The sequence below is a fragment of the Mirounga angustirostris genome, unplaced genomic scaffold (genome assembly GCF_029215605.1).
Source record: "Mirounga angustirostris isolate CCGP_5_RB_7025 unplaced genomic scaffold, mMirAng1.0.hap1 SCAF_5, whole genome shotgun sequence".
Classification (NCBI taxonomy): domain Eukaryota; kingdom Metazoa; phylum Chordata; class Mammalia; order Carnivora; family Phocidae; genus Mirounga; species Mirounga angustirostris.
Window position 1 is genome coordinate 178,795,984 of NW_026991713.1, and position 24,373 is coordinate 178,820,356.

General features: G+C 60.5%; 1 protein-coding gene across 17 annotated transcripts in view; it reads left to right on the plus strand.

Annotated features, from left to right (window-relative positions):
* The window catches only part of MAD1L1 (mitotic arrest deficient 1 like 1), a 315,585-nt gene that overhangs the window by 120,983 nt on the left and 170,229 nt on the right, over positions 1 to 24,373 (plus strand). For 16 of the 17 annotated variants that reach the window (XM_064593404.1, XM_064593403.1, XM_064593406.1 and 13 more), the window contains one exon: positions 7,287 to 7,431. In XM_064593404.1, coding sequence (XP_064449474.1) covers positions 7,287 to 7,431 — 145 coding nt within the window. Of the gene's footprint in view, positions 1 to 7,286; positions 7,432 to 22,411; positions 22,551 to 24,373 lie in introns of those variants that run through there. The other variant, XM_054507739.2, reaches the window with a different exon arrangement.

Sequence of the window (24,373 nt, forward strand, 5' to 3'; positions counted from 1 at the left end):
TTAAGTCCTTTTGCCTGTCCTCTTGGCCTCTGCTGGTGAGACGTCTCTCCTCAGAGCCATCATGCCCTCTGTCTTGCCCGTGAGCTCCCTAAGGGCTGTCCCCCCGTGTCTGCTCTCCCCGGGCTGGTGCCTGACCCTCAGTGTGCACTGATTTGTCGGCTTCGTGAACAGTGAGTCTGTGGCTGTCTTGGGGCCAGTGATCGTGCCTCCTGCGGGCTCAGGGCTATGTCCCTGTCTCTGGCGGGAAGAAAGGTGGGCCGCAGCAGGCCGGTCCCCTTGTTGAGATCACACCCTTGCCTCTGTCCTGTCTGCCGCCTCCTTCCTTCCTGCCCAACGGTGCTCCCTGGGACCTGGCCGTGGAAGCCTCGGGGAGGTCCGGGGGCACGGCAGGGATGGCCCGGGAGGCTGGCTATTCTTGGTGCTCGCCTCTGGGATCTGCTCTGGTGGATGGGCTGCTGGGTGTTCCTGTGCCGCCCTGCCCGGTGGGTGTTGTGGGCGCTCACCACCTGCAGGTCACTGGTTCCTCTCCTGAGCGTGGCAGTGGGGCCACATGGCTTGCCTGGCACTCCGTGACTGTCCTCTCCGTTGGCCAGGCTCCTTTTCTCCTCCAGGGATTTCAGAAAATTAGCAAAGTATTTGTAATTACAGCAGGCCTTTATTTTTCTACACTATCGATTCAGACACTTCCAAACTTGCAACCGTCTTGTCCGGTCTGGGGAATAAAGCTGAATGTCCCACCACCGCCCCGTGACCGCCGCCCTCCCGGCACCGTTTGTTCAGACCCGCCTCAGGTGCACAGATTGCAAGGTGATGTGCAGGGCTCACCGCAGTGTGTCGGGGAGTCTTCGTGTCCTCGGCCAGGTCTGAAGCTGGCTGTGGTCCCATGTGCCTGTTGGCCCCAGGGAACACGATGCAGGCGGTCGTCCGGGTGTGTCTGGAGCCCCCAGGCCAGCCTGCCTCGGCGGGAGAGCTGGGAGCCCTTCTGCCCGGGCCCCTGGTCCCCCGCAGAGGTGTGGCTTCCGCACGCGGAGCCTGCCCAGCGCCCCTCCTGCCGCGGAGCATAGCCGTGCCCCCGCAGTCCCGACAAGCGCTAGCCCTTCCTTCAAAAGGTCATTTCTGTCTCAGTCAGTTGTTAAAGTTCAAGAGGAAATAAACTGCTTGGAGCTGGTGTTTCTCAAGTGTCAGCTCTCCAGGCCCCCGAGCCTTGGGCTGAGCAGGAAGTGGGGTTAATAAGTGAGCTGCTGTGTTGACACGGTGATGGGTGAGCAGACGCCTCTCCCGTCTCAGCTTCACCAAAAAAATCGTAGAAGAGAAACTAATGATTTCCTCCTTTCGTTTCTGTTGTTCGGCATGGGAAATGCTTTAGAGATGTTTGTTGGTGGGGTGCCAGCCCTTAGAGAGCTTGTCAGCCACGGGCAGCTGGATGTCGCCCCGGGGAGGGAGCGCTCCTCCCCAGCATGCCCCCACGTGGCCCCCGTGTCCTGCACCCCTGATGGGGGCTCCTCCCTGGCGTGGGGGGGACAGCGGCTGTCCCCACAAAGGGGCCATACCTAACTGGGTATTGACTTGTGCTTTGGGTCGAGGACAACAAAATCGATGGGAAAGTGAACAGGCAGGATGGGCTTTATTAATCAGGCACCGCCGGACGTCTGGAAGGACAGGGCTTGTGCGCAGGTGCTGGTTGCAGGCTGTGCCGCGTGAGGCTGGACCGCGGCGGTCCATCGATCGTCGGTCGGCACGTCGGGGGCCTCGGCCGCGGAGCCTCGGCCGCGGAGCTGCTAATGGGCTGGTGGCTGACGCCAGACACGGATGTGGGGGAGATTCTGCGGGCTCATCTGCCACCTCCTCTCCCACCTCGATGCCTCCCGCCTCGGCCAGGCCTCTCTTGGCCTCCTGCCCTCCCTTGGAAACGTGGGAGAGGCTGGGTGGGAGCCCCTTCTGGGGTGGCTGCATCCCCCGCCCCCTTCAGTCCGTGGGAGGTGGGAGGACACCCAGGTCCGCTCCTCCGCGAAGCCCCAGTGCTCATGCAGCCCGCCTTCGGAGCTGCCCTGGACACATGTCCAGTGGTCGCCGTCACGTGGGGCCCTCGTCAGCCCGCTTAGCATGGGACCTGTTGCTTGTCTGTGTTCTGTTGAACATGTGCTGATCCCTTTTATCTCCCCGGCTGCACCTTCCAGAAGGAAACCCGAAGTCCACAAGGGAATCCATGTGGGCACAGGACCCGGCGGCCAGCGATGCAGCCCCTCTGGCTGGAGGCTGACCCTCACCAAGCAGCCCTCCACCTGGGGATGGCTCTGAGAAGCCCTGTCACTCAGATCCCCTGAAGCCTGCACGGCCCCTTGATCCTGGAGGCCAGCTGCCTTGCCCCCTTCTCTGTGCCTGGTCCTCACCAGGCCCTCCTCACCCAGGTGGTGGGGTCTCCCCCATCCTTTGCCCCCACACTGCCCCCTTGCTGTGCTCTGGGTTGGCTAGAGTTTGGCCCCTCCAGGGCTCTGTGCACCCTCCCTATCCCTCTGGCTGGGTGTCCTCCTGCCCTGCATCCTGGCAGCCCTGAGCCATCCAGCTGCTGGTGACCCCATATCAGCTGAGAGTCTGGCCGTGTCCTCCAAGCCTAGTGTCACACAGGGCAGGTGTCCTGTGCCCAGGAGCAGCACCTGACCTGCACGAGTTACACCTCCCTGTGTCGGATCAGCTAGTTCTGACCTGCTGTCCACTCCTTGGCCCTTAGCCCTGATCTGTCCATTCTACGGCTTGCCCGTTCTTTCTGCTGGACAGACTTCTAGAATGTTCAACCTTTCAACATTCCCTGCTGAGCCTCGATGGAGCCAAGAGCTTGCCTGTGCTGTCTGGGGCTAGACCTGTGTGTGTCCATCCATCCTGACTCAGCCTGGGAGCCCAAAAACCCTAGACAGAGAACGGGGTCACCTGCTTGAGGGTGGTTTGGCCTGGGCAGTGGCCCTGTGGGGTGCACAGGCCCTCCTGTGAGTGAGTGAGCTGCTGGGGGCCAGATTTTTCCCATGTGTTAAATTGGAGAAGTTAGCGGTTTGAGCTACATTTCTGAGAGCCCTAAGGAAGACGCTTGAGGGATTTTGCAAAAGTGTGAATAAAATTCTGTTAATGTTTTTTTAGTTTTGCACAGAAGTGTACTTGCTAGAAGTCAGTGTGCATGTGTTGCCCTATTTGTCCCTTCCCCTGTTGGAGACCCCTGTGGGTTAGCTTGTGCCGTGCAGTTAACGTTCTTGGGCAGTGGTCAGCATAATCCCGCGCTACGTGCCAACACCTTGTCCGAGTGCACTGGTTAAAGGTTTGCTCGGCTCGGAGTCGTCGTTTTGAGCTCGAGTCTGGCAATGGCGTTTGCGCACTCCGTGTTTACGAGCCAGGCGGGACTTGGCGCGAGGCCCTGGTCCCACACCAGGTGCAGAGCTCCAGGGGATGACTGTCCTTCCTGCATCACAGTACCGCCCTGTCCGGGTCCTTCCCAGAGGCGGTGGCCGGTCCCTGGGCCTCTGCACATGGGGGGTGGGGGTGGCCGATGCTCTTCTCTGGGAGAACACAGACAGCTGGGGGTGGGGGTGGTTGTGCAGAGGTCATGCAGGGCCTGAGCCTGCATCTGCCGTGTCTCCAAGAAGGTCATTAAAATGTCTCCTGCCACTTTAGAGTGAGCTGTGTCCTCTGTTCCTTGAAAGTAGATGTTCTCAGGCGGGGACTTTTCTGCGAGGATGACGTTAAGGGGCCGCAGGTTAAGATGGTTCTCAAGCTCAGACCGCGTCTCCTTCATCAGACGTCAGCTTAAAAAGGCATTGATCGATGGGCATGCCGACTTCTCCTTCAAGCACTAAGCGCTTTGTTTTGGACTCCCAAAGGCTTGCGGAAATGCCAGTGACCCCAGAGTTCAGCTTACTCTTGGAACTAGCGGTTTAATGTTTTATGAGTTTTTCTTCTTTGCTTCCCCAGAAAGGCTGAGGTTCACCAGAGAAGACATGCTGGCAGGAAGAGTTGGCCATCCAGGCACCGGTGTCGTGGGTCAGGGCCCTGGGCTCGGTGCGCACATAGGGTCCCTTTCTGCCCCTCGGCATGTGGGGAAGCGGGCAGGGCCATCTGTTGCCTGGTGGTTTGAACAACTCTTCTGGCGCACTTTGGCCTGGATCCGTGGAAACGTCAGAGAACCGTGCTCCTGTGGGAGGCTGGGCCTTCTTGGTTCCTGAGGGCCTCGCTCTTCCTCACCCTCTGTCCTGCTAGGCCAGGATCCCCGCATGGGCCCGGCCGCCTGACTGTGCAGCCAGCCGTTTCACTGTCCCCGTGGAGTTTGTATCCAGAAGCGAGCCCCTCCTGGCTCCTCCTCCCCAGCCCTGCTTTGCTTTGCTTTCCTTTGCAGCTGGGTGGGTGGCTAAATGGGGAGGGTGGTCTCCCATTTGCTCATCTGCTCAAACGCCCTTTGCCTCGAGCCCCCTCCTTGTCCACGTTGGGGTCCCTCTCCCCTGCTCCCTTCCCGTGGGACGGAGCCGTGCCCTCGGCCCCCACGCCCTGCCCTGCACGCCTGTGCCTGGACGTTCCCCCACGTGCCAGTCACGCCTGTGTGTGTTTGCTGCCCGGTCGTCCTGTGCTCATGGTAGTGGCTGAGTTGTGTGCATGGACCCGAGTCCCCTCCCCACACTCTGCTTTGCGGCGGGGGCGCTGGGGGAGGCTGCACCAGCAGGGCCCCCGTGGAGGTCGGACTCGCTGGTTCAGCGGCGCCCACAGCTCCGGGAACAGCTGCTTCTTGCGGCGGCTGTTCCGTGATGTCAGGGCTTTGTCGTTCTGGCTCGGCGATGGCTTGACAGGCGGCGACAGCCCTGTGTGTCACCTCCTCTCGCCCCGCCGGCCTGCAGCCCCACGAGGTTGGCCGGGGCCTCTCGTTCCCTGGGTTTGTGCAGGGCCCACAGAGCTTGTTGCTGGGGGAGCCTCTGGCCACTGATGGTGCTGGGCAAGCCTCCAAGGAGCGTTTGGTGGTGCTCCCTGTCGTACCCTCGGGGGGATTTTACCTTCGTTCTTCTTTGGAACAGTTGAGCGCAGACCACGTGTCAGGCCTCAGGGCAGGCCTTGGGGTGCGGTGCTGACAGCCCTGAGGGGGGAGCTCATCTCATGGCTGTGGGCAGGGCTGCCCGCCCCGAGCTGGCCCTGTAGGGTCGCCTGTCCTCTGGTGTTACTCCTTCCCTTCCTGGTTTCCTGGGAAGCATCTTACCACTGGGAGAAGCAGGTGTTCTTTCTACCTGGGCCCGAGGGCTTTGCTAACCTGGGCTCAGCCCCAAAGCCATGAAAGGCCCCGTCACCTTTCCGTGGGGCCCGCCAGACGCACGGGGGTGCTGCCTCTGAGTTGACAGGCTTGTTTCTAGGACACGTCAGGATGGGGCTGTGGGCTCTGGTAGGACACCGGGGGGCTGAGGCCCGCTGGTGCTTTAAGGGCCTGCACGGTGAGCTGGCAGCCAGCTGATGAAGATACAGGCGTCCTGTGCCCCGGCTTGCCCCCCGGCTGCCACCTGCTCTTGGGGGGTGGTCTCCCGCCTGACCCCCACATGGCTGTGAGGGCATCACGCTGCCACACGGCGGGGTGGGGGGCTTGGCAGACTCCCCCAAGGCTGTCCCCAGCAAGCCGGTGCTCAGGGCAGCTTCTGAGCAGCTTGCTTGGACGGCGTGCTGGCCGTGGTCTTGCCCTGGCGTGCACAGACGAGGGAACGGGGCCATTCGCATTCGCCTCCCGTGTTGGAGCATGGATTCCAGGCCCTCGCGAGCCGCCCACCTGAGTTCAGTGATTCTGCCGTTGCTGTCGCAGTGCTTGATTGTCAGGTCGGTCTATGAAGAGTTTAGCTGGAGTGAAAGCTCAAGATAACCTCTTAATAGGCCTGTTGCAAGTGAACGTGGGCGCCTGTTTTTACGGGTCTGGTCGTGGAGCACCCGGAGGGGGCAGGTGTGGTCGGTCAGGTGTGCAGCTGGGTCACACCTCGGACGGCCAAAAGCAAGTGAGAGCCGGGGGCCCAGCCTGTTCCGCTCTCTCAGTGTGTGGTTCACCTTCACCTGTAAATTAAATAACAAGACCCCATGCTCAGTTGTGGGAGAGGAGAAATGAGCATCGTCCGCGTCCCTGCAGATGAAGGTTTTCTCCGGATCGAGCGGTCGAAGCCGAAAGGCTGCGGTCGGAGGCCAGGTGTGGCTGAGCCCCTGGGTGCCCTCCGCGGCCCTCAGCCCGAGCCCGGCGCGGTCCCGCCGCCCACCTCTGTGAGCGCTCCATGGTCCCCTGATGGCACAGTCCCAATGATACTCTGCTTCCCGGGGCTTTTGAGATTGTACGGATTTCCTTTGGGAAGAGGTGCCTTCCCCGCCCTGAGGGTTTAGTTCCTTACTGAGGGTCCTTTCCCAGTACGCCTCCCTTTCTGCAGAGCTCTCTTCCCGGGGGGCTCCCCTGGTCATCGTTCCCTCCATCAGGCCCTGGGGACGGCCACCCCGGGTGTAGAATCGTGAGGCTGTGTGGTCTTGGGAGTCAGAGGCTCTTCCTGCTCATGCCGGGCACTGGCTGCCATTGGCTGTTCAGGAGCACTTCAGAAGCAGAGGGCGGCCCCAGGCAGGACTGAGGGACTAAGGGCATTTGGGGGGAAAGAGGGGCAAAGACCAGGCTCTGAAGCTGCTTCAGGGCCATGCTAGGGAGTTGGGTGTTAGCCCGTGGGCGGTCGGGAGGGCAGGGCCGGCCCTCTGAAGGGTCAACCTGGAGGGGGCTGGCCCACGCGGGACCCGCAGGGAAGGTCGCTGTGCCGGGGGTGTGGCCTGTCGTGAGCAGCCACCGAGGGGTGCCCCGGCCCACCGGGGTGTCAGAGTTCCTGCTGGCGGCCGACTGGGCCGTGCGGGGGGCGCGGGCTCCAGCTCAGGGAGGTGGGGGCTCCCCCAGCCCAACTGCACATCTGGCTGGTGTGATCCGGATGGAAGTGCTCATTGGTAATTTAGCCCATTCAGAAGTGCTTTCTCCCGAAGCGCTGTGTTGCTGACAATTTTTCCCATTGTGTGTGGGGTTGAGCTCCCCCCTCCCCCGCCGCCTGCCGTGTTCTGGGATCACCCTGGGTGTCTCTTTGAAATCCAGACACTCCTGAAAAGCTCTAAGTAGCTATTCACCAGTGAGGAAATGGCAGCGTGCCGCTTGCACGTGCGGCTCTATTTCGGGACCTGCGTGACGAGCATGTCCTGGTCCTGGGGGGCCCACGGCTGGGGTGGCGTCCGCGGGCCCAGCCTCACCGCTCTGCCCTTTCTCCTTTCTCGTGCAGTGCCCGCGGGCTGGAGAAGGCCCTGCAGCAGCTTCAGGAGGAGGTCCGCCAGGTCAGCAGCCAGCTGCTGGAGGAGAGGAAGAAGCGGGAGACGCAGGAGGCCCTGGCGCGGAGACTCCAGAAGCGGGTCCTGCTGCTGACGAAGGTACGGGGCATGGCGGGGGCGCCCAGGCTGGCCCTGCTCGGGAGGCCTGCTGTCCCGGCCAGCAGCCACCAGCCCATCCCTGCCACGTCCAGCTGGAGTGTCTGGTCCCCAGGCACCCATGGTTGACAAGATCGCTACCAAACGAAGGGCACTTAACCACAGTGGTTTATGTGGTTGGCCGGTCAGGCTTGTGTGGAGTTGCCTGGTGTTCCCCCCTACCCCCCACGGAAGAGCGTCCGCTTCCTTGCATCAAAAGCAGACTCGTGGCGGCTTTCTCAGGCTGTGCTTTTATCCTGGGATGCTCGCGGGGTTCTTGAGTCACAACAGAGACTTCCCCAAACCCCGGTGGTCCCTTTGGGACTCAGAGGGCCCAGGTGTGGGCCCTTCTGGATGGCCGTCCAGTGACCCAGTGCTCCTGGCGAGGGGCAGGGCTGGGGGCTGTGCTGACCTGAGCTCCCTCTTGCAGTTAGGGTCCATCCTGCCCTGGGTTGTGGGCGGGGGCAGCCTTCTCTTCCTTCAGTGACCTGTGAGCACAGGGTAAACGGTGGTACGTCTGTGACCCGTGGTTTGGAATGAGAACTGTCTGTGGGGTACAGATACCCTGGGCAGAATGTTCTTGTTCCCAGCCTCGTGGGTGGGGCCGGGCTCTCTCTAATCGTCCTGTGCCTGACGAGTTTCCGATGTCTGGCTCGACAGAGTCCGCTGGAACACAAATTAAGGTTTTCTGTGGGAGCGTGTTACTTAAACATTCCCTTGAGTGCTGAAGTTTCAGAAGACAGGAAGAGAGAGGCTGATTCTGTCCCTAAACGCTCTCCAGGCACAGATGTGGGGTGTCTAGCTTGCTGGGCAAAGACACCTCTTGTCTGCTCCGAACCCGACACTGTGTGGACCGAGTGGGCCCATCCCAGGGATCGATGGTCCACCTGGGGGATGCCTGGAGTTGTGCCTCATGCTCTTGGCCTCTGGGACCTCCTGCTTATGAAGCTTTGAGGGGACAGGTCATATTTCAGCTACGAAAAGCCTGCCATTTCATGGCTTCTCCGGCACATTCCTTGCCGTGTTGTCGCTTAAGAGCCTTGGCATCACTCAGGGCCCTGGGTCCAGGGGCTTCCCACGTCAGGCTTGGCCGACCTCTGCACACAGGCCCCTGGTGCTGCCCCCGGCCTCCTGGCTCTGTAGGTGATCCCTGCGGGGGAGTCATGTGAAATGCCCTCATGCGCCACCCCCATGGCTGAGCTGGGGCCTGAGCACTCAGTTTGTGAAAGTCATGTGTGGGATTTGGGGGAGTGGGCACGAAGGTGCTGTCAGTGCTGCTGGTGTGGGTCCAGACCGCAGGCGGTGGGGGTGGGGGCAGCGGGAACAAGAGGCAGACGGCACGCCTGCCCCGGAGGGCATGTCCATGGCTTGGATGGAGGAGCTGCGTGTGGCCGGGGCGTGGGACGTCTGTAAGTGGGGGTGAGGCCAGGCTGCAGTCCCTGACGGGGGAAGCTCGGGCTTTCCTGCAGAGACGAGCAGGGGGAGCTTCCTCTGTGACCTTGGGGAGGCGCTCAGTCCCTCTGGGTCCCCGTTTCAGAACAAGCAGGGGTGTGGTGCGCTGAAGCAGCCTCATGGGCCAGCCCGACGGGCTCCCGTGTGGACAGTGATCGCGGGGCCTGTGAAAGCCACGGAAGGAGGAGACAGGATGGAGGTCCCCGAGGGATTGAAGCCTGGGATCACCGCACCATCCGGCAAGCCCACCTTGGGCTTTTACCCACAGGAGACGGAATCTGCGTGTGGAACAGGTGCGCGCACCCCATGTTCTCAGGCGGCATTGTTCACAGCAGCCCAGGGGCCTGGCAGCGGGGTGGGGGGGGCGGGCAGAGAAGACAGGGCGTAGGCGCACAGTGGAATATCGCTCAGCTATGAAAAAGAAGGAGATCCTGCCATTTGTCACAACGTGGGGGGACCTGGAGGGCATTGTGCCAAGTGAAATAAGTCAGAAGCACACATACTGCATGGTTTCCCATGTGGAGTCTGAAAACGCTGAAGTCACGGGTGCTGGATTGGTGGTTCTGGGGCAGGGGCTGGGGTGGCGAAATCGGTGGACATGGTCAGAAGGGACAGCCTTCACTTGTAAGATCCATCATAGAGGGAAAAACACCAGCCACAGATGTGGTGCGTGCCCGCCACTCCTGGGAGGCTCTGGGTCACCCCGTGCCGTGACTCGGTGACAGCGCCGTGTGCCGCAGGAACCGTTGAGTCCCCTTACACGAAGTGTTGCCCTTCTCAGATCTCCTGTAGGTCATGCAGGTGTGCTCACTGTGTGGCAGGGGAGGGATTCAAGTGCAGAGAAGCAGCTTCTGTGCACGGGGCCAGTGGGTCCTGCGTTCATGCTGAGTGAGTCCCTCTGGGAAGATCTGCCCGTTGGCTGTCAGCACAGCGCAGCCTCCGTTTCAGTGGGTGTGCGAGCGAGCCCCACACCGGGGGGCCAGCCGCTGCGAGCCCTCTCTGTTGGCCGAGGTCACTTGGGTTCTAGCGGTTAGAATCCCCGTGGGAGATCCCTGTCAAACCCGCGCCTCGCGACGGGAGCTGGTGGGTGTGACCCCCACCCGCAGACCCCATGGCCCTCCGTGCCCAGACTGTGCCCCACCTTTGTGAGGTTTTGGCCTGGTTGTCTTGTCGGGCATTTTCTGTCCTGCAAGCTGACTGTCTGGGTCCCAAGGCAGGAAATTTCCATTCTCCCTGTCTCAGCAGGTTGGAAGTCGATGGCCCTTCCCGGCCTCATTCCGTCCCCATGCTGACCTGCGGCGCTCACGGGCCTTGCTGAGTTCGGGAGAGAGTGGGTATTGATTGCCTGGCGCTGACTGATGCGTTGACCGTTGCTCGAAGGCACATTCCCGATGGGTCGATAGCAGTCTCCCGCGCCGCCCTGGGTCCGGCTCGCAGGGGCCTGGCTCGCCAGCCAGTGGGGTGATGAAGTCGTTCATCAGGCTTGTCTATGTGCGCGGGGGTGCCAGGTGCACGCCCACCGTGTGTCCACGCTCGCAGTGAGCCCGCGAGCTCCGAGGCCTGTCGGTCAGACACCAGCCGGGCCTGCTCCTGTTCAGGTGCTTCCTCCTCAGGGCGCCTCCAAGGTGGCCGTTCTTGGGGCTCGAGGGAGTTTGGTCACTCGTCTTCCCCTGTCCTTGCTGAGGAGGGACCCACCTCCGTGGGGCAGAGCTGTGTGTACCGCGCCCCTGCCCCCGCCGCGGCTCTGTGCCAGGCCGACTGCAGGCCTGCTGGCTGGGCTCTGGGCGCCTGTGTCCCGTCGAGGGCCCTGTTTGTATGCTTGACATTTCCACGTACAGTGCTTGGAGTGTGCGGTTTTATTTTGAGACCTTATTAAGCGGCTCTAGTCTAAGGGTTTAATTGTTACTGATAGCTGAGAGTGTAATCACCTTGGTAAAATACCATGACTATTTTAAGCAATTGAAAATTGGCTTCCGGAACTGGGTGAACACAAACCATTTTCCTATTTGAAATGAGCTATTTCCAGTGTGCCCCTGATATTCCACAGTATGGTTATAGAATTTTGTTATTTATAGAACCTCAGCAGTAAAAGCTAACTTTTAGCAAGAGATTAAAAAAACAAATGAAAGTAGAAGCTTCCCTTAACTCTTCTTTCTATATCCTGTTCCCCATCCCAGATGCCAGAGTGCAGTGTTTTCTGAGAGGAGGACGCAGGCCACAGGTGTCTTACTGACCACCTTGGGGATCAGAGCGCATAGTTTGATAGTGGTGATGTCCCTCCCTTGAAAGATCCCTGAGTGGGGTGGTGGTCCTCACGGGGGGCCGGGTGGGTGGAGGTCCCGGCTGGGGGGCAGGCAGGTGGCTTCCTTTGCGTCGGGCATGCCAGGGTGTGGTTGCTGGCCGGCAGAGGATGTGCACCCTGCCCAGCGTCAGTGGGACTGCAGGCTGTTTTTCGGACACCCGCCCCGTGGGCGCCCCTGGGTCTGCACCAGGACCCTGTGGCTCCGGCTTCAGTCATGCTCTGGTGGGCTGTGGGCGTGCCGCTGGTGCTCAGCAGGGTGGGCCCTCCCCGTGCGGGGGTTTACAGGCTGCTAGCCCTTCTCTCCTGGGGTTCTGTCCGTATTCCGACCACAGATCTCTCGTTGGAGCCGTGTGTGCACAGCTCTGGTCTGCGGCTGGCTTCCCCTCTCTCGTGTCCGTTGACGAGGAGCAGCTCCTAGTGTGAGTGCGGACTGGCTTGCGGATTCTCTGACCGTTGTGTCGGCGCTGTCTGAGGCTTCGTGACCTGGATGGACACAGTTGTTGCTACCAAAGTCATGGCGATAGTTAGCTGTCCTCTTCTGATTGCTTTATTGTCTCACCCTTTACGGATTGATGTCTGGGTGTGACAGGTGCTAGGTGTCAGGTTCGTTTCCCCCCAGATGTTACCTGGATTTGCACTGGTGGTCATCTTGCCACATAGGCAAACACCCAGTCGTTACGTTGTATGCCTCAAACTAATGCTACGTGTCAGTTACATCTCACTTGAAATTCTCAGAAAGGTTGTTTTTTTCTCTGTTGAACGTGCGGTTGGCCCATCTATTGGGCCCATCTTTTGAGAGACCAGCCCTTTCCCATGGAGTGTCCCGGGGCCTTTGCCACCCGCCCGGCTGTTCCTGGGCAGTCCAGCTTCTGGGTTCTCCGTTCGGTTCTGTTGCCTCCTCTTGTCTGTCTTTTTACCCTGCCACCTGGTCTTCAGTATTGCAGCCTTATGACGCGTCCGCCTGTCGCCAGCCTTCACATTTGTTCTTCATTAAGATTCTTTGGCTCATTCTGGTCCTTTGCATATCCTCATACGTTTCACAATCCGTTTGTCCATTTACACGAAAAACTCTGCTGGAATATGGTAAGGATTACAGTGACTTTGTAAATCGGTTTGGGAGGACATGACGTTTGCCCATTGTCTTCTGAACGAGAACATCACCTGTTAGATGCATTTTATTAGACACTTTCCCAAGTATTTTCTGTTTCCAGTGCGGTTTTAGCGGCCTCTCGGAGGACTCTGACCTCGTGTGCGTGCGTTACTGGCGTGTGGAAATGCAGTCGGGTTTTGGCCCCTGCGCCATGCACAGCTGTCTTGCTGAACTTGCTCCTTGGAAACCTCCGGCAGGGCCACGCCTGGCCTCTTCCTCCCCGGCCCTCGTGCCTTTCCTTTCCTTTTTTTCTTTCCCCTCTTCTTGCGGGGACCGCCAGTCGACTGTCAGGCGGAAGTGACTCACGCCGTGTTCTTGTCTCATGCAGATGGGGAAGCTTCAGTACCTCACCCCCGAGGGTGACTTGTGCTGTTTGTTTCTTGTCGATACCGTTTATTGGATTAATGGAATCTCCTATTTGTTTTTTGTTTTTTAAGATTTTTAAGTAATCCCTATGCCCAACGTGGGGCTTGAACTCACAACCCTGAGATCAAGGGCTGCACGCTCCACCGACTGAACCAGCTGGGCGCCCCTGTTTGTCGTTTTCTAAAATGCATACCCCATCAGTTTTGATGGGGGTTATTTTTATTATTGTTCTGTTCTGAGTATTCTCTCATATTCAGTCTGGATTTGTAAGAGCTGGCCTTCAAGCAAGGTGTCCCATGCTCAGCCACAGTGCAGGCAGATGGGATGCTGGGAAGGGGTAGAAAGACCCCATACTCACTCTCTTTGCTGTCTCGTCCCACTGGCCCTGCTGGAGCGAGGCCTGCATGCTGGGCTCTGCGCCGGGCACTTCTGGGCAGGGCCGCTGCGCAGGCCTGAGCTCAAACCCCAGGGCGCCTCCCTCTGGGGGACGGAGCGGACTAGTGGCAGCCTGGGACCGCTGCTGTGGTGACGTTGCTGAGCTCTGGAGTCCACTGGGGGAGGAGCCGCAGGGGACCCTCCGGTGCTGCAGCCTGGTCGCTGGGTTTGGGTCTGTGTGTTGAGTAACTGTAGATCCGTCGGAAGTGGTGACGATGGGGGGACAGGTCCCACGTAGCTTGCCCCCAGCTTCTGCCCCGGAGACCTCTCCCATGATTGTGGTGCAATATCGAAACCAGGCGTTGGGCGTTCGCTATGCGTGCTCGCGTGCCTGCAGGTGGGGCTGGGGGTGGGGCTGGGGGTGGGGGTGTTGCGCTAGGACGTGTGTACATGCACGGAAGCACCACCGCGAAGACCTTCCCATGCTGCCCACAAGCACGCCGCCCCGTCGTCCCCTGCTCCGTTTTCCACCTCTGCTCAGTTTGGCATTTCCACCATATATAAACGGAATGACACAATGCGTGACGTGTTATAATTTTTATGTTTTTAATTTAATAGACTATTTCAGAGCTGTTTTAGGTTTGTAGAAAAATCAGGGGCAGGTGCAGGCTGCTCGTGGGCCTCTTCCCTGCCTCAGTAATGGTTCTCCCACGAACGCCCTCCTCCGTTGGGCACGTCGGCTCCACGGCCGTTGGCTAGAGTCCGTCCTCGCCTTAGGGCTGGCTCCAGTGTTCTGCACCGTGTGGTGGGACACGTGCCTGATGTCACGTGTGTGCCCCTGCAGTGTCACCTCCCAGAATGCAGTCCCTGCCCTCAGGTCCCCGGGCCCCTCGTGCTCCCCGTCCCCCCCCCCCCCCACGCCCGGCAGACACTCACGTTTCCCCGTACGGAGCGTCACGGGGTTGGAGTCCTACAGCGTGTGGCCTTTCCAGACGGGCCTTCTCACGGTTGATGCCGCGCTTCTCTTTAGCCCTGGACGTGGCAGTTGACCTGCGCGCTCATTTGGCGAGGGGCGTCTCGGTGCTTCCAGGTCTCGGCAGTTTTGAAGGAAGCTGCCGTACACACTTGTGTGCAGGTTTCTGTGTGGATGCACAATTTCAGCTTCAGTATCCGCATCGCACGGTAAGAGCATGTTTCGCTCTGAAGGCTTTTTGCCCGCGCTTCCTCGAGGAAGCTTTTCACGCACAGCGTTTTCTTCCCTCTTTGTAGAAGCTCTGTGGGGTGGGGTGGTGCTGTGTTCCTGATGGGCACATCGGACACGGAGCCCAGGGAGCGGTGACCTTGAGGCTGGTGCTGCGTGGGCAGGGCCTGGCTCCCTGCTGCCGGCCTCCTGCTGGTGACCTCTGCCCTAGGACGGGTCTCTCCGGTCATTCCCCCTCCGAACGAGCATGTAAGCCTTCAGGGCACTTGTCTGCTTTTCCCAGGTGACTGTGAGGGTTAGCTGAGGTGGCACCTGTGGGGACCAGGGCCATGAGGGGAGGAGCCCTGGGCGGGGAGCACATTCTGACTGTGCTCCTCGGGTGTCACTCCAGCCGGCCTGCCCCTGGTCACAGGCTCCGCGGTCCTGGCGCCTGAGCTCAGGGGGGTTGCTGACAGCTCAACATCCTGCCCTCTTACCTCCACAAAAAGGCAGATGATGTCCGTTTGTCTCCCAGAATATCGTAAACAGCAGCTGCTTTTGATCCGCGTCCTTCTTCAGAGCCCACGAGTTTCCTAATCTCATTAAAAGGATTTCTCTTGTACGCCTTCCTTTTTAATGCTGAAAATTCCTGGGCTTAGGTAGCACAGAAGGAAAGGCTGCAAGCGCCCAGCACCTGCTCAGTCTTCTGAGAAGCAGCCGGCTGTCGAAAGCGCCTGGCTTGTGTCTGTCTCCGGGTGCTCTCTCAGGTGCGCTCCCTCTGCACCCCCCCCCGCCCGCCCCCAGCGGGGACTCTGATCGCTCCACACCTGCCCCCACCGCACAAGCTTCACTCTGCACGGTGACCTGTGCTCCATGTGGAGATGGTGAGCGCGGTTTCTCTTGACCGTGTGTTTAAGAGTCTGCAGCTGTCTCGTGGGGGCCGCGGACATGGGCAGGGACGCACCTGGTGTGTGCAGGTGAGTAGTGCCTTTAGGTGTGATCTGTTTTCAGTCTTCTGTCTGGGGGGTTCCAGCTGACCTTGTTGGACTGAAGCTGCTGTGGGAGTCACGGCCCTTTCTCAGTAGTAAGGGTCACTAACCCACAGCATGTCCCCACTGTCCTGCTCTGGGACCTGTGTTGTCAGGGCTTCCCGTCCACACACAAGCCCTTAGTGATGTCCTGGGGCCCATGGACCTGGCACGGGGTTTGGGGGGCCTTGCCAGGGTGTGCCAGGCTGAATTGGACCAGAGCCCTCCGTCCCTGTGACTTGAGATGAGGAGGCTGAGGAGCTTGACCGTGACCAGGCTGGGGGCTGTTCTGCCCACCCTGAGGCCCACCCTTCCTGGTGCACCCTGGCCTTCTCTGCTGTCCCCCTTCTCTCTGTCCCAATGCCCAGCCCGTCCTCTCCACTCAAGACTTTAGTAGCTCCCACTGGGTGCCCTGGAGCTCTGGGCCTTTGGTGTAGATGGATTTTGCAGGGCCGTGGGTGGTTTCTCCGTAGGCCGAGAGAAGTGCTGACGAGACCAGGGCTGACGTTACAGACACCCCATGTGGCCAGGCAGAGGGCTGAGTGTGCCCCTCATCACACCCACCTCCTCCACGTTAGAGATGAGAGTGCTACAGGCCAGAGAAGTTGAGTAATCGCGGTGACTCTGCACTGTCCCTCCGGAAAGCATGAGTAGGTCCTTTAGGGCGTAGCTCCTCCATGTGCCTACAAATCAGGTAGGATCTTGTGGAAATGCAGTGTTTGAGTAAGTGGCCCTGGGCAGGGCCTGAGATTCTGCCTGTCTTTCTGGCCCCCAGGCGGTACCTGGGTTGCGGGTCAGCAAACAGTGTTGAATAGCAGAGTCCAGTCCGTTTCAGAGCGAGTGTAAGGGGACGTGTGACGGACCAGGCCCAGGGGCCACAGCAGAGACCACACGCACCATGGGCACACGTGTTTCTGTTGGCATGGTACCCAGTGCCGATGGCCGGTCCTTGGTGTTGCTGATGAGGTCTCTGCAGGTGTCTGCAGGCCCCCCACTGTCCACATCCAGTCCTGGTCCTTGTCGCACCCTGCTCTCCTCCAGTGACCGCGGTCCTGTCCTCTCTGCATCCCCTCCACCTCCCAGAGGAGCACCCTGCCTGCTGTGTTCATTCGTTTATCCGTTTGCCCTCTGGGTGCCTGTCTTACTGTCCCCACACCTGCACCCTGCAGTCCTGCCAAGGCTGGTGGCTCCTGAGGGGCGGGGTCTGCGTTGCCCTTCTTCCTCCTCCCGCCTTCATCCCCAAGCCTCGCACCCAGCTACTGGCGAGCCGCCCAGCTACTGGGGAGCCCCAGGAGCTGGGCTCAGAACTCGGCAGCAGTCTGCAGAGTGGAGTTGGTGGCTCTTCTGTGACTTGGGACTCAGAGCCCCTGCAGCACCATGGGGAGGGCCTGGGCACTGAGTCACAGCCTTTAAATTCAGGCTCAGATTCAGACCTTGCTTCTTCCTTACTTCATATGCCTCCTTTCACTTTTGCCTGATCCCCGAGAAAAGCCTGGAGGAGGCTAGTGTACGTCACCCAGCCCGTGGTTTCTAATTTAACGTTTGTCCTGCTTAGCCCTGCGGCCCTCCTCCTTCCAAAGATAGGCAGGATCCTCTCGGCTTTAAAATTTAATTTTCAGGTGTTACTATATTGTCTTTTCAGGTTACCTTTCTAGGCTGACATTTCTCTTAGATCCATCGAGGTAACAAAGTGCATCTGTTCTGTTATGGGAGCACGCCATTTGCCGAGGCATCAGAAAGCCAGTCTTGTCCCCAGGGTCACTGCAGTCCCCACCGAGGGGGGCAGCAGGAACCGGGTCGGGGCGGCAGAAACAGTCCTAGAGAGAAAAGCAATGTTAGGAAATGTAATGAAATCAAAACAATGCCTTTTGTCCCTCCCCGATTCGAAGATGTTTATTAAGATAGGGTTTGGGGGGCGCCTGGGTGGCTCAGTCGTTAAGCGTCTGCCTTCGCCTCAGGTCAGGATCCCAGGGTCCTGGGATCAAGCCCCGCATCGGGCTCCCTGCTCGGCGGGAAGCCTGCTTCTCCCTCTCCCACTCCCCCTCCCCCTGCTTGTGTTCCCTCTCGCTGTGTCTCTCTCTGTTGAATAAATAAATAAAATCTTAAAAAAAAAAAAAAAAGATAGGGTTTGGGATGGTGGGGAGGGGTGGCACCCTGGACCTCCCTCCATCCATCCGCAGGCCTCGGGGTCTGTGCCGATGCTTCTGCCCTGGTTCTCTGGCTCTCCACCTCCCCGGCTGCTTGGCTCACTTGTCCTCTCTGTCTCTCCTGAGAGGGAAGGGCCTTTTCTGTCTTGTTCACCAGCAGTTTGCTGTTAGGAGCCCGTGGTAGGTAAGGGGCAGCGTCCCACCTCTGTTCCCCGTCTCCTGTCCCCGCCCGCTGCCCTTGCCCATGAGCGGCCCCCTCCCGCCTTCCTTCGGGCACTGGTGCTGTGCCCTGTGTGAGCAAGGGCTTGTTGCCTCGGCCGGAGGGCTCCCGAGACAGGCAGCCCCCGTGCCACCCCGTCTGCCCGCCACCGGGTGGGTGTTTGGGGCCGTCAGAAGCACTTGCAGCGAGACCGTGGATACAGACATGTCTGTATTGACTGTTAGGACTTAAACTTAGCAACTTGGAAAATGGTGTCTTTCCCGCTAACAGTGAAAGTTAAAAGAAGGGCAGCTCCCAGTGGCAGAGGACAAGAAGATGAGCAGTAACGGGAGCGGATTCCCAGGGGGGGTGGGGGCTGTGCCCCAGGAGTGTGGGGCTTGGACATGCATCCTCTACCCCCAGGTCCTGGGACTGGCCCATGGGGGTGCCTTGGTTTAGCCTGGCCCTCGCTGCCCCCACCCCATCCTCCGCAGTACACCTGCAGGCCACGCCCTGTCCTGTCCCCGGTCTCCCCCACCAGCTTGAGCCTGAGGCCCCCGGGCCACCTGGGGCTCTTCACTGTTTTCCGGACTTACGGACTGTGTGCCCTTTGAAAAAGGTTTGCCAACACATGGAATGTTCACTTGAAAAGCATGCATGTGACCTGTGGTCAGTGATGAAATTCTAAGTAATTGAATCTGAGTACGTTTACTTGGGAGGTATTTATAAAACTTGGTGTGAGTAGGATCTCCCATTTTCCCCACCCCTGGATTGTCCTCTGCATGCCCTGGGTCACGGGCTCCCTGCACGGAGGTGACCACGGCCCCACCTGAGGGGTTCCCGACTGTGGAGGAGATGGGCCTCGGCTGTCAGACAGGCCTGGTGGCCGCCTGGTTGCTCTTGCTCACATCGCTTATGCTGTTCTCAAAGGGGAAGCAGACGGCGTCCTCTCCGATGTCCCCGCATGCTGTCCATCTCCACATATCCTCACTGTGACCCTTCCTCCTCTGAGGTTGGCCCTTCCGGGGTCACAGCCTGCTGGCCGCCGGCTCGGGCGCTTGCTGGCATGGACGGCACTCAGGGCTGGTGGGGCAGGGACGGTGTGTTCACCGCCCGTGACTTGATTTCTTAGACGCCTCTGTGCCAGCAGGTGAAACCTCAGCCCCCGGGTCCTTTGACACCGTCCTAACGGAGGGTTTCTCCGGTCACGCTTGTTTGTGAGCCCTGCGCGCTCTCCTGGCCGCGTCACCATGCCCGCCCGCTTGCTCGGGCTCTGAGCAGTCCCACGGCATGGGGACTAGGGGCCAGTGCTGTCTTCATTGGCACATTTAATATTTTGTTTGGGGCATTTTTGCTTGAATATTGAATTTCTGAACAGCGTTAACGTGTTCTCTGTCTTGCTTCCTGGGGTCCTGGGGTGAGTGCCTCTCTCTCCTCACCAGCATCCAGGCCGCCAGGGCCCGAGGCACTTGCAGCCCAGTGGGGCTCCTGGCGGAGAAGCCTGAGTGTCCTCACTGGGAAACAGGCTGCAGTCCCCCAGGGCGGGCCTGGCTGGAGGGGGAGGTGGAGGCCGAGCGGGGAGCAGGGGGAGGGGCCGGGCCTGCCCACCTAGCCCTGGTGGCCAGAGGGGCCGGGAGCGCCACCGGCAGACCCGGGAGGACTCCGCGTCTTCTTCCACACTTTACAGTCCCCTCCCGTCCTGGGAAGGTCTGCTGTCCTTTTAACTCGGTTTTGAAGAGATCCCAGCCTTGGAGTAGCCTGGCCCTGAGTGGAGAGGGAGCTGCAGGCGACGATGGCCGGGCGCAGAGCGTGGTTCCCCGCCGGGCATCTCTCCGGTCCAGCTGCATGTCCTGCCGCTGGACCTGCCCCCAGGCCGTTCCTGCTGGGGGCTCAGGGGCGCCCAGATGCCCTTGACCTCTGCTGGCTGCCCTTGGCCGGGGGCTGCTTGGCGGTAGGCCTGCTGGGGCCGCGTCTGCATTCTGGGTGCTCCCAGGCAGCTTCCTGTTGCTGGCCTTTGCTCCCTGACTTGTTCTCCATGTCCCTGCCCGGAGAGGGGGCCCTGGACGGTGCCTGGGCCCTCCCCACCCTCAGCTCCGCTGTTCCCTTTCCCAGTGCGAGCGGCCTCCAGGGGCCCCAGGGAGGCCAGGCACTCAGCATTCCTGGGGACTGTCTCCCAGCACAGGCCGTTCCCGGCTTGCTGAGCTGACCGCAGGCTGTAGCAGAGTCAAAGGCTGCAGCAGCGTTTGGGGTGTTCAGTGAGGCAGGCGCGACTTGCAGCAGTGACTTGTCCTGAAGGAGAGCCTGTGGTGCCCGTCTCCTGCACGCTGCCCCGGGACTCCTCCTTCCTGGCCGGCGGGGCTGCTCCTTTCTCCTCCTCCCCTCTCCAGCAGCTGGAGGCCCCTCTGGATCTGTGCGCGACTCTGGCCCCTGGCCGCCCCGGGTGGGTGGGCGCCCAAAGGTCGCAGCCCTGGCTGTGTCAGGGAGGGGCTCAGCACCTGGGCCGGGGGCCGGCCGCTCGGCTCCCGATGTCTCCATTCTGGGGGAAGAGCCTGGGACTGAGGCTCGGAGAACCCCAGCTGGAACTGAACTCTGTCGCTTTGTGCCTGGGGCCTCTGCCTCAGGACGCCCGGCCTCTGAGCCCTCAGCCCTCTCCTGGGCGGGACGTGCGTGTGCCGTTCCCCAGCGCCGGGCAGGACCCATCCGTGTGCCGGGGAAGGATTTGTGATCCTGAGACTCCTGTATGCTCTCCGTCAGTTCTGCTCCGCTGGGACACGTGTGTCCCTCAGAATCGCCCTGCCGCAGAGAATCATGCGAGACTGCCAGGTGACACATGAAGGACAAGGGAATCCGGCGAAGGGCGGCGCGGCAGTACCCGCAAGTGTGGAAGCTCGCACAGCTCCCGCCTGGGGCCCGAGCCCGGGTCGGCGGCGGCGTGCGCGTTCCTCTGCCGGGGCGATGTTGCCGTCCGTCGGCGTCCCCAGGCCGGCCGCTCGCGCTTTGTGTGGGAACAGGGCTGCTCCTTCGGTGGGCGGTCGGTGGGGCCGCTCGTCCGTGCCCCCCGTGCCCCCCGTGCGGGGCCTCGTGCTGTGTGCTCCAGGTTTGCGGGGGTGCGCGGGTATCTGTGTGGTGGTAAGCGAACGTCGGGCACCTGGGGTGGGACCCGAACCAACAGTGGTGACTGCTGACGCCCGTCACACTAACGTACTTCCGTGAACGGAGCTGTTTTGAAAACGCTCTGAGCTCGGGTTGGCAGAATCCCATCTTACGGGTGAGGAGTCTGGGGCTGGGGGAGGCTGAGTGCGCCCAGGGCAGACGTAGGAGACCGCCCTGCCCGTGCCCAGCTCGGGTGTGTCCGACTCTGACCCGAGCTCCTGCCCGTGTGTCCCTGTCGCTGCCTCCTCGCGTCAGTGCCCGGGCACGTGTGTGTCTGTGACTGCATGACCCGTGTGTGTGAGCGTCCACGGAGAGCCTGCCTGTGTGCGCACGTACGCGTGTGAGTGAACATGTGTGTTTTCAGTCTGGAAGGCGGCTGTTGGATGGAGTTGGCTACTTTTCCCAGGAGGCCCGCGAGAAGACGAGGACCAGCCCTGCTGTCGTGATATATTAAGTAGCAATAAAGTGGGATCTATGTTTACAGACCCAGAGTGCACTCAGACTGGAAGGTATTAAACATCATCCATCATCAAATGGAAAACAGTCAAATGCGGGGAGGGTGGTTCAGAGTCAATAATCTTTTGGTTAACTTCACCCATAAAGATCCAAACTGCCCCTAATAAACCTCCGAGGAGGAGGGAGGGAGTTCTTGCAGACCACAGCGCTCCCAGCACCGCCCCGGAGTCAGGCCCACGATGTGCCACATCTCTGGGCTGGCTGCATCGCTCCGAGGTGACCGGGTGTCCACTCTGGCCTCATGCAGTGGCTGCGGGCCAGGACAGGCGTCTCCCGGGCCCTTCCCAGGAGCCCGTTTGCTTGCTTCTGCCGTAGGTCATTCCCAGCTTGCACCGTGTCTGGAGCACAGGGGGAACGTGGCGTCACATTTGCCGGCAGTGCCTGGGGCTGGGGGGGAGCGTGCTGGCTGCAGGCTGTCTGCCCAGGAGGGTGGTCTCGGTAAGGAGAAGCTGACGGTGCCCTTGGGTCTGCCGTGGATCCCGGACCCTCTCGCTGGCGGTCCCCTCTTTAATCAGTCTGTGCATCTCCTGTGCACGTGCAGGATGCAGGATGGGTGCGTGTGAGGGTCACGTTCGCACGTGTGACCATGTGGTGTGCCCAGTACATGGCTTCGTCCCCGGGAGCTCAGGTGGAGGCGGTCTAGTATGGACTCCGTGAGGGAGCAACCGTGGGCTCCACAAGGCTCTCTCTCTCTCTCTGGCCTGGGGTTCAGGGCTGGCTCCCAGGCCGAGGGTCAGTTGCTTCCCCCTTGCCTGACCGGGTGCAGTGAGTAGACCTGAGGGGAAGCCAGAGGCTAGTGTGAGGCCAGGGTGTGAGCAGGGCTGTGTGTCCTGTCTGCCGTGCCGCAGTCCTCATGAGGGGACGTCAGCCCTGGAAGGTGTTCGCAAAGTTTGTACAGATGCGCCTTCCAGGTACAGGGCCTGGTTTCTGGCAGAATGTGAGAGAATTTGAACAGTTCCTGAATTTGCGCCTTCTAACGTGTTTATTTTCTGTAGAAGTCTCAAGTAAGTTTTACTGTGTGTGTTTTTTTTTTAAAGATTTTATTTATTTATTTGACAGAGAGAGAGGCAGCGAGAGCAGGAACACAAGCAGGGGGAGTGGGAGAAGGAGAAGCAGACTCCCCGCAGAGCAGGGAGCCCGACGCGGGGCTCGATCCCAGGACCCTGGGACCATGACCGGACCCGAAGGCAGACGCCTAACAACTGAGCCACCCAGGTGCTCCTAGTTTTACTGTGTTTAAGGGCTTTTTTCCTGTCCCCCTCAAGCCTCTGGCCAGGGAGCGGGGTGGTGCCCTCAAAGAGTAGCCGGTGTGACCGGTGCCCCGAGGAGGAGAGGACAGGATCTCCTGCTGGTCCTGCGCTTGCAGAGTCCAGTCTGGGGTGGCCGAGGCTGGCCAGCCCTCTGCTAGCGGCGCAGTGGGAGACCAGCTCTCTGGCCCAGGTAGCCTTGTGGTTCCGGTCAGCTGGTGAACACTCGCGAGAAGCTGCGTCATCGCAGAGTGCTGTCCTCGAGAGGGGTGGCCCCACTCTGAAGGCGTCGGCGGGCGGGCAAGGGGGGATTTCAGCACAACCCTGCCTGCCAGTGGACCGCCCACCTCCAAGGGCCCTGGGGGTGTTCAGAGACGCGGATTTTCTGGCTGGGGGCTGTATGTCGCTGGGAAGGGGCGCCAGCCCGCCGCCAGCTGTCCCTGCAGCTCCTTCCTGTGATGCAGGACCCACCCACCCCATGTGGTCGGGGGGTGGGGGGGGTGGGGGCTCGTGCACGTGGTCTGGGTGGGCTGCATGCTACAGGCAGCACTCTTCTAGGGGCTGTTCTGGCCTCCTTTGGGCCACCAGGAGAGTAGTGTGGACTCTATTCCTACTGTGTGCATCATGTGCACCCAGAGCTGAGTGCTCGGCCACACACACTGGCCTGAAGGCCGTGTGTGGGCCTCTGTGTGGCCACGACAGCGCCCTTGGGGCGACACATCTGCTCCCACTTTGCTCTCCCCTCCCCTTCCTTTGAGGGATTCGGGTAGCCTTTTCCCTTGCTCTGGGACCTGCAATTCCCAGTCAGGGATGTCCTCTTTTCCGGGGCTTGCTTGGGGCTCTCCATTAAGCTTTTACAAAGGGCTTTATCCCCAGCTTTATGAAAGTCTCTAAATAAATTAGATCCATTGGTTAGCCTTTGCCAGTGATTTTTATTAACCTCCGGTTAAAGAAACATTGCTGGTTACAGAAGCGTGATTTATTCCTGTATAAGCCAGCCTCGTCTAGCCACCTGTAAGCCCCCGGGAGGAACGGCACCGCGTAAATGCGAAGTGCTGGGCGGTAATGAGAAGCATCTATAAGGAGAGGGCTTGGTGGCTGGAGAGGCTGTGGATCTGTCTTTCGAAGGGACTTTCGCGTGAAGTAAGTGGGGAGAGGAGCCGGGAGAGCTGTCTCCGGCCCCCGGGTGGAGCGCTGGGCCCCGCCCATGCCTCCTGCTGTGCTCATCCCTTGCCGCCCCTGCAGACGCCAGACCCGGGTCCCGGGACCGGGTTCCAGGCATGGAGAGCAGTGCAGACTGCAGGGCTTAGGTCAGGGGGTTGGCGACCTTCCCCGTCACCACTGGCTCCTGGTGGCTCCGCCCTGGAGGCCACGGTGCTACGGGGCAGGCTCAGAGGCCCGGACTCAGGTCTGTGCAGCTTGGGCCACAGGACCTCCCACCTGAGCTGCTGCTTCCTCTGTGGGATGTAGGGGTGCGGGGCACGGACCCGACATGGTGCCGTTCCTTCCCTTAACTTCCCTCCTCTGTGTCGGGGACGTGGAGGTGACCCGCGTGCCTTTGACACGGGAGGAGATGCTTGTCGGCCTCCTTCCCTGCTGTGCTTGTCACGCAAGCAGGTGGCTTCTGTGCACACACCACCTTCTCTTCCTGGCAGAACCCGGCGAGGTTGAGCGGAAGTGGGCACCACGCAGGCCGCGGGGCACCAAGGACGGCGGTGGCTGGGTCACAGGGACAAATGGCCCACAGCAGCCCCAGTCTCCAGGCTGCTCGCCTGGCTGCCTCCGCCGCTA